At 32.9% G+C, this 10,557-nt stretch overlaps 1 protein-coding gene across 1 annotated transcript; it reads right to left on the reverse strand.

Moving 5' to 3' along the window:
- Positions 1–2,072: 2,072 nt before the first annotated feature.
- LOC111715565 (uncharacterized) lies at positions 2,073–10,557 on the reverse strand. Its single transcript, XM_023490923.1, has 7 exons — positions 10,454–10,557; positions 9,028–9,202; positions 7,444–7,540; positions 6,966–7,035; positions 6,539–6,601; positions 5,740–5,810; positions 2,073–3,939 (listed from the first exon to the last, which is right to left on the reverse strand). Exons 1-7 carry the CDS (start codon positions 10,555–10,557, stop codon positions 3,857–3,859), a joined length of 663 nt encoding a protein of 220 aa, XP_023346691.1. The 3' UTR covers positions 2,073–3,856.

The following is a 10,557-nucleotide window of genomic DNA, read 5'->3' on the forward strand; positions in this document are numbered from 1 at the left end:
TTTACGATTTTTATATATACTATTAGCAGCGATAATTAAAAAGCTCTTAAATAGGAAGACGACTTTTAGAATCAAATTGTAACTTTAAAAGCCCAACATCACTTTTGCAATGTAAACAGACCTATTGTACTAAATTAGAGATTATATAAGTGTAGTAAATTTGTTTGCTTTAAAACATCATCATATACACTTTAAGCGTTACTTTAATGTCGTCTTCCTATTCTTTTGGTTTCTGATTCTCACTGTAGTAATTTCTGCTTGTTGGTTTGTATGTCCGATCAAAACTCGTAAATAAAGACCCAGCGCTGGTAAATGGCGGGAGTAACTACAGGAGTACCCTGGGCACCGCAAAGGTTCATATTGTATTCAAGCTTTTGCTTACTTTTGGGGTTAAAAGGGTATTTTTTCTTCTTCAAATTATATTTCAGATATATAAATGAAAAAGACACTTACTTAAACTTATTTTACTGTTTATTGCATTTTTTCCTGTAAGAAATCTCCCCCCCCCNGCTATATGCGTCAGCACGGGGCAGATGGTACGCAAATTTTATATTTTAATTAGTAGAATTATTTATTAACGTACACTGAATACAAATTCCTTAATTTGGTATATTTTTCAACAAAGTTATGGCCAATTTCTTATTCATGTTACCATAGGTAACTAAAGTAGTATCCATCTATCTACACTGTTCTGAAAGCGTAACCATAGTTTGACTATGGTTCTACCTATGATTGAACGTTTAAGAAATTGGCCATTAAGATGCAGAGTTACTCACAAAAATGAGACTTTAGCGGAGACATAACTTAAATAGAGAAACCACAGTTGAAAATATACAATTTGTGAAAGAGCAATCATTGATATCTCCATTCATCATGGATATCTTCATTCATCATGGATATCTTCATTCATCATGGATATCTTCATTCATCATGGATACCTTCATTCATCATGGATATCTCCATTCATCATGGATATCTCCATTCATCATGGATATCTCCATTCATCATGGATATCTCCACTCATCATTCATTATGGATATCTTCATTCATCATGGATATCTCCATTCATCATGGATATCTCCATTCATCATGGATATCTTCATTCATCATGGATATCTCCATTCATCATGGATATCTCCACTCATCATTCATTATGGATATCTTCATTCATAATGGATATCGTCATTCATCATAGATATCTTCATTCATTATTCATCATGGATATCTTCATTCATCATGGATATCTTAATTCATTATTCATCATGGATATCTTCATTCATCATGGATATCTTAATTCATCATGGATATCTTAATTCATCATGGATATCTCCATTCATCATGGATATCTTCATTCATTATTCATGATGGATATCTTCATTCATCATGGATATCTTCATTCATAATGGATATTTCCATTTATACCGGTTATCTTCATTAATCATGGATATCTCCATTCATCATGGATATTTCCATTTATACCGGTTATCTTCATTCATCATGGATATCTCCATTCATCATGGATATCTTCATTCATCATGGATATATATAAACATAAGAAATAATATAAATCAAATTCACATTAAGTACCTCATAACTAATAATAAAAATTTATAGTTTTTCTTTCGATTACATACATTGTTATTAATACTTAATAGCACAAGTCAATATAATAACTATAGTAACTTGTAAGTAACAAAAAATACCATCATGTCCTCGTCATGTTTAATGAAATGTTGGTTATAGATTTTACTATCGACTTTACTCTGGATATGGGCCGGGATCACAAAAATCCAGTGTTTCAATTTGTGCCCATTTCTAACACTCAGTGTTAAAAATGGGGCAAGTGTTAGTTTTGGAACTAATGTCCCCTGAAGTAGGGTGTCTTTCTTTAAATAAAAAGTAGATTTTTTTACATAAAATATTACATCAAGAACATTCAGGGGCTATAAAACCTAACTTTGACCAGAAACATGTTTTGAATTATCGGAAAAATTAGAATTAAATTAAAATGAAAACTTGCATTTTTTCATTCTAAGGAAAACTTTTAAATGAAACAAATGATAATCTGTTAACATGGGTTGGTAACTTTTAATTAAACAAATGATAATCTGTTAACATAGGTTGGTAACTTTTAAATAATACAAATGATAAACTGTTAACATGGGTTGGTGACTTTTAAATAAAACAAATGATAATCTGTTAACATGGGTTGGTAACTTTTAATTAAACAAATGATAATCTGTTAACATGGGTTGGAAACTTTTAAATAAAACAAATGATGAACTGTTAACATGGGTTGGAAACTCATTCAACTGTTAATGATCTAAACTAATTCTGTTCCTTCAACCTTACAAATGCATTATTACAAAGTGTAGAATTTTTATCACAAACATTATCACATTTTCATACAGAGGTATTGAATTTCAAAAAAAACTGCTTTTGTAAGAAAAAAATATAAAAATTTTTTTTAAGGAGAATTTTATTGTTTTCGCTTAAAGCTAAAATTATTTAATATTTATTAATGCATTATTACAAAGTGTAGATATTTTATCACAAATATTATCACATTTCAAAATAGCTGCTTATGTTAAAAAAAACAATATTAAAAAAACTTTTAAGGAGAATATTAATGTTTTTCGTATGAAGCTAAAATTATGTGATATTCTATAAAGACAAGCATAAAAATATATTAATAAATTTAGGAAAAAAGGTTACAAACATATATTAAATACATCACAATAGAATAACATTCAAACCCAAAACCAAATAAACTTATACATATACAAAGTGCAAAACTTAAATGCATTGTTTTCAAGGTGATTATCTTTTTATGAAAAAGTAAAAAAATTCTCAAATGAGATGGAAATTTATGAATGACAAGTTTAACAGTTAAACTAGGTATGGTTGTTTAAACTACTTCTGATAAGTACAGGGGTTCTCTCAAAGAATAAGCCTTTAATAACGACCTTTAACTGAATAAATTAAAGAAAGGTTGTAATCTATCTTAAAATGGTAATTTAACAACGAAAACCCCAGTTTAAAGTTGCATTTAACCATTAATGTAAAATTTCGGAAGTTGGACTTTTTGAAGGTAAAACAGTAGCTTAGCAACAGCAACAGCTGAAACAAAACCTCTTGACCTACACACCACTGTAAACTTGAACCAGTACTTAAACTTGATTAGTAGTCAAGGGCTCTAATCGCTTTATGGATTGAGCATCAAAAAGGGATAAAAAATGGATCAAAATGGGATCAAAAAGGGATAAAAAAGGGATAAAAAGGGATCAAACAGGGATCAAACAGGGATCAAAAAGGGATCAAACAGGGATCAAAAAGGGATCAAAAAGGGATAAAAAGGGATAAAAAAGGGATCAAACAGGGATCAAACAGGGATTAAACAGGGATCACAGGGATCAAAAAGGGATCAAAAAGGGATCAAATAGGGATCAAACAGGGATCACAGGGATCAAAAATAGATCAAATAGGGATCAGAAAGGGATCAAACAAGGATCAAACAGGGATCACAGGGAAAAAATGGATCAAAATGGGATCAAATAGGGATCAAACAGGGATCAAACAGGGTTCAAACAGGGATCAAAAAGGGATCAAACAGGGATCAAACAGGAATCAAACAGGAATCAAACAGTGATCAAAAAAGGATCAAACAGGGATCACAGGGATCAAAAATGGATCAAAAAGGGATCAGAAAGGGATCAAATCAAATCAAGAAGTGAAGGATTGTCCTGGCCTAGCTGAGGTATGCTATCACGATTCCTTTCAAACCAAGGCATTTCAGCCTGACGTCGGCCATACGTCGTCGTCAGCTTTACGTCACTTTAAAATCTTGTTTTGATCTCTATTTATCTTGTTTATTGAAGATGGTTCCATTAGAACAGGATTCAATGGACGCATGATTTCCTCCAGTAGACAAGAAAAATCCTTAAAATGATCTTATTATAATATTAGTGCCATTTAAAGGGACTGTAAGCGTAATTTTAAGTGATCCTCCATGCAAAAATGGAAATGCCTGAGTTACAGCGGTAGAAAACAGTCCCTCCATCGATACGGAGAAAGGTTAAGGTAGAGCCCGTTTTATCGCACTACCTCTATAGAAAGTAGGGGGGCGTGAGTGGTGGCCAGGGAGTAAGGAATAGAAGGGAGATACAACTGACGCGGTTCGCCCTACCATATGATTATGCATGCTTTGCAGACGGGTACTCCATTTGTAATAAGAAATATTCAGAATAGGTTATTGTATACGTGTTAATTGTACATCAGACTAATATTTCTTATTCAAAAGAAGTACCGTCTGCAAAGCATGTATAATCAGATGGTAGGGCGAACCGCGTCAGTTGTATCCTTACTCCCTGGTGGTGGCTGACCGCTAGGATCAAAGTGTAGACCACCAGGAACAGGACAGTTTCAATGGCCATCTGTCACGAACCCACTGCACACTGCACACCAGATTGCCGTTTTTCGAGGTTTAGAAGTGCATACAAATTACATTTCTTTTTTGTTTCCTTGCAGTAGAAAAGCGTAAGTCACTTTTGTAGACCAACAGCAAAAGAAAATAATTAGTTTTTAAAATCATAATTTAAACAGAAAGAGAAAGCTTATAAATTGTAGCGCTGTGAATGGTGCAATGTCATCTTTACTTGGAGGGTAATTGCTTACAATCCCTATAAGTTATTATTATCATTAACAGTATTATTATGATTATCATTAACAGTATCATTATTATTATCATTAACAGTATCATTATTATTATCATTAACACTATCATTATTATTATCATTATTGTTAAAACCTAGAAAAGTTTTAAATAGTCATTAGGTTGTTATTTCAATATTATTGTTATTTTTATTGTTACCATTTTCATTGTATTGTTATCGTCATCGGTATTGTTGTCGTTGTCAATATCGTTAGTACAGCGATAATCAAAAAGTAATGGAATAGGAAGACGACATTGCAGACACTTATTAAATCACTAATTTAGTGATATGGGCCTGTTTACACTGCACAATTGCTGAATCTTATGCTCATTGAACATTCTAGAATTATATCTTGATTCTAAAAGTCGTCTTCCTATTTCAGAGTTTTCTGGTTATCATCTTATAATTTTCTTTCAATAACCGTCATCATCAATATCACCATCAGTTTTATTTAATTATTATTACCTTCACTATTGTTCTTTATATTGTTATTCTTATCTTATTATTGACTAGCTGATTGGCCCGGCGTTGCCCGTGGAAAAAAAAATTTAAAATAAATAAAGATTTGAAAAAAAAATTTTAATTATNTGGAAATTTTTTTTTTAAATTGTGTTTAAGTGTCCACAAAAAATTTCAGCCCAATCGGTTCAGCCGTTTGGCCGGCTATAGGCAACATATATATATACGAATGTCTGGTTTTTTCTATATAGATCATTGTTATCTTACTGGTTTTACCTGAGAAAAATGAAAATAATCATTCCTATGTAAATAAAAATAGGAAGTAGAAGCTTTAAAATTGGCAGGGAAACCAGAAGTAACAAACAGGAAACAGGAAGTAACAAACAGGAAACCGGAAATACCAAACAGGAAACCGGAAACACCAAACAGGAAAACGGAAGTACCAAACAGGAAACCGGAAATACCAAACAGGAAACACGAAAATACAAAACATATAAACCGAAGTACAAAATATGAAAAGAAACAAAAAACATGAAAAAACCGGAAGTGTTGAAAGATGAAAGATTACCTTCTCCACAAGTTCCTGCCACTGCTTTCTCACAAGCAAACTTATCCAGACCATTCTCTACCTTGCTAAACCTTTAAAATAAAATAATCATTTTTCAAAGAGAAAAGATGGATATCTCGTGCTTTCTTGATCAGAATAAGCTTTTAGGGTAACGGAATGGGACACCCCACTCTATACATGGAGAGTTACTTAAAAGTACGTCTCCTGTTCCTTTATTGTTCACTTTATTGTTCCTTTATTGTCCACTTTATTGTTCCTTTATTGTTCCTTTATTGTTCCTTTATTGTTCCTTTATTGTTCACTTTATTGTTCCTTTATTGTTCCTTTATTGTTCACTTTATTGTTCCTTTATTGTTCACTGCCCACATTAGAAAACAGAAAATTGTAAAAAATGGTAAATGCAGTTAATATATATTATGAAAAATGACATACTTGAGTTCCTTTAGTTCCTGTAAAATTTGTGATATGGGTTCCCAAGGGCTGTAAATTTTATTGAGAGATCATCTATTCCCCCCCTCCCCCTCTTTGAAAATCAATTTTCCCCAGATGTTAGGGGGCAACAAAAAAGGATGAAAAGCCTGTAGATGTCCAATTTTCATAATTCCCCCGGAATATCAAAACTATTGAAAATATATATCCCCAGCCACTGAGATATCTCTTACTCTTTATTTTTTAGCATCTTTATTAGAAGTATATACCCTGGAGAATATACCTAGTATCTGAAGAAAAAGGGTTTTACGAGGAGGGGGAGGGGGGGGGGGAAATATTTTTCAAGAAAATATGAAAATGAAATACTAACTTGGCTGTGTTTAGATTAATCTGTTTACCGTCCATCCAAACCTTCTGATTAGAGAACTCAGCTCTAGAACAAAAACAAACTTATCACAAATTTATTCACCAGTAAAAACTGTGGAATATTTAATAATTCCGATGTACTGTACTTAACCTACTTATTTCCTGTACATTGTAATGAACTATGCTTTATTTACTGTATAACCTACTAATGTACTGTATGTACTGTATAACTTACTAATGTACTGTATGTGCTGTATGACCTACTAATGTACTGTATGTACTGTATAACCTACTAATGTACTGCATGTACTGTATAACCTACTATTGTACTGTATAACCTACTAATATACTGTATCTATTACGTATAACCTACTAATGTACTGTATGTACTGTATAACCTACTAATGTACTGTATGTACTGTAACACCTACTTCCTGCAGCTGTTGTGCCCGACTGCAGCGCCACACCTTTTCCAGTCTTCTACGAAACTGTAGAAACCACCTACAATCAAACAATGAATGAATGAATGAATGATGACTAGGTGAATGAATGATGAATGAATGATGAATGAAAGGATGAATGAATGATGAATGAATGATGAATGAATGAATAAATCCATGAACGAATCAATCAATCAATCAATCAATCAACCAATTAATCAATCAATTATTCAACCAACCAAACAACCAACCAATCAACCAATCAATCAATTAATCAATCAATTATTCAACCAACCAAACAACCAAACAACCAACCAACCAACCAACCAACCAAACAACCAACCAACCAATTAATCAACTATCCAAAGTTTTTCCAAAAGTACAATTTATACTTTCCTTTCTACTTTCTACTGGACAAAACCCCGTGACACCAAAACAATGTAATCTTTTTATGATAATGCAGTATTACCTTTGCTTAGTGGCCTGGATCCCTTTCTTCTGTAAGTAGCGAGAAAATATTCTTTTCCTTCATAAATATAATAACAGCTGCACTCCCAATATTCATCCTAGAGATATATTCTGATACATCGTATATATAATAACAGCTGCACTCCCAATATTCTTTCTAGAGATATATTCTGATACATCATAAATATAATAACAGCTGCACTCCCAATATTCATCCTAGAGATATATTCTGATACATCATAAATATAATAACAGCTGCACTCCCAATATTAATCCTAGAGATATATTCTGATACATCGTATATATATAAAACAGCTGCACTCCCAATAGTTATCCTAGAGATATATTCTCATACATCATATATATAATAACAGCTGCACTCCCAATATTCATCCTAGAGATATATTCTGATACATCGTATATATAATAACAGCTGCACTCCCAATATTCATCCTAGAGATATATTCTGATACATCATATATATAATAACAGCTGCACTCCCAATATTCATCCTAGAGATATATTCTGATACATCGTATATATAATAACTAGGGTTTCCACCGGAATTCCGGGTTACGGTTTACGTACGGAAATGATCCGGAAATTTTTTCCATTTCCATTATGGAAAAGGTTCTGGAAAACCGGAATTCTGGAACGATTTCGCGAACGATTTTTTTTCCGTAAAACGGATCGTTACGGAATATCGTTCCTGAAATTTTCCGGAAAATCGTTCGGGAAATTTCCGGTTTCCGGAACAATTGGATGGATGGATGCCGGACGGTAGAAAAAGTTATACTCAATAATCAATCTATATATAAATTTGGCTTGTCTGTCTGTTTGTTTGTTTGTTTGTTTGGATGTCTGTCTGTTTGTATCCAATAAACGTCAAAACGGCAGAACCGATCGGGCCCAAATTTTTTGTGGGGCATCATAGGGACCCCAGGGAAGGTTTATGAATGATCAAAATTTCAAATACTTGTCTCCATCAAAATTCGATCTCCATTAAATTTTTTAAAATATATTCTGATACATCATATATATAATAACAGCTGCACTCCCAAAATTCTTTCTAGAGATATATTCTGATCAAGATCTATAGAAGATCAAGATATTAAGTCCTGTAGAAGATCAAGATATAAATTCCTGTAGAAGATCAAAATATGAAGTCCTGTAGAAGATCAAGATATAAAGTCCTGTAGAAGATCAAGATATAAAGTCCTGTAGAAGATCAAGATCAGAATTATATATTATACGGTATATACACCCCTGAATTATATATTATACAGTATATGCACCACTGAATTATATAGTATACAGTATATACACCCCTGAATTATATAATATACAGTATATACACCACTGAATTATATATTATACAGTATATGCACCACTGAATTATGTAGTATACAGTATATACACCCCTGAATTATATATTATACAGTATATACACCACTGAATTATATAGTATACAGTATATACACCCCTGAATTATATAGTATACAGTATATACACCACTGAATTATATATTATACAGTATATGCACCACTGAATTATGTAGTATACAGTATATACACCCCTGAATTACCTTCTGTTCAGCTTGAACCCTGAACAGGACGGGGTTCTCCTCCACCCAGTTGAACTCCTTCATACACTTTAACCCCTCCCCCTCCCCTCCGAACCCGGACACCAGGGCCCCCTCCCCGGCCCTTACCAGCTCGACCAGGTTCTCACCCTCGTTCCACATTGAGAATATTGCAACCCTGGATAAGAAGATTATATGAAGTAATAACCAGAAAACTCTTGAATAAGAGGTTGAATTTTAACTCAAGTTATGACCTTAGTCCAATAAACATGAGGCCAGAATTTGTTTAGTGTATGTACTATGTATTCTCATTCATCTTTATAACTGACAAGTGATTTAATAACTTATAACTTAAGCAATTAGCTTTGTAACAACATCAAATCCAACTTCAGAATTACTTTAATGTCGTCTTTATATTCTACAGTTCTCTAGTTATCACTGTAGATAAACAGTGAAACCCATACACTGTGGACTGGGAAGACGACATTAAAACAATCTGGTTTGTATATGATGTCGTTATAAATGAGAAAATAGTTTTACCAATACTCTGAATATCAATTTTTTAATTGATAAATTTAATGTTTAAACAGATCAACGTAANGGGTACATTAGGGTGCCCCGGAAAAAAGTTCCCAGATGTACGACACATTTTTTAGAAACCATTAGGATAAAACTGGCTCAAATACGAAATTTTAATATTCGTAAATAATTTTTCAAAATGAGCCATTTTACTATTTTTCTCGCTATGTTTGGCCTATTTTAACCATTCTTGGCTAAATTGGGTCAATTATAAATTTTTAGGAATTAGGGATTTTGAAATAAAAATTGCCAAAGTAAACAAAATTTTGCCAAGAATGCTGGTTAGAAAAGACCAAAAATGGCGGGGAAAAAATAAAACGGCCCATTTTGGAAAAATATTCTAAAATGGTAATTTTTTCCAGGGGCATCCTAGGGTACACAGTCTAGATGACTGTCTGTTGTACACCAGAATAGTACAGGGGGCGGGGTACATAATGTTCATGAATAATAAATATATACCTAGATATTCTGTCTGTTGTAAACCAGAGTAGTACAGAGGGCGGGGTACATAATGTACATAAATAATAAATATGAAACTAGACTTCTCTGTATAGTGTATACCAAACAAGTACAGGGGGCGGGGTACATTATGTACATAAATGATAAATATCAATCTAGGTGTCTCTATCTGGTGTATGCCAAATTAGTACAGGGGCGGGGTACGTAATGTTCATGAATAATAAATATCAACCTAGATGTCTCTGTCTGTTGAATACCAGAGTAGTACAAGGGGCGGGGTACATAATGTTCATGAATAGTAAATATTTACCTAGATATCTCTGTCTGTTGAATACCAGAGTAGACAGGGGGCGGACTGGGTACGTAATGTTCATGAATAGTAAATATTTACCTAGATGTCTCTGTCTGTTGAATACCAGAGTATCCTGCAGGTCCCCAACCAATCACACAAAAGTATGTACAAGGAACAGAATTATTAACCTGAATAAGAAACAT

This window comes from Eurytemora carolleeae, unplaced genomic scaffold, assembly GCF_000591075.1.
Source record: "Eurytemora carolleeae unplaced genomic scaffold, Eaff_2.0 scaffold430, whole genome shotgun sequence".
Classification (NCBI taxonomy): Eukaryota; Metazoa; Arthropoda; class Copepoda; order Calanoida; family Temoridae; genus Eurytemora; species Eurytemora carolleeae.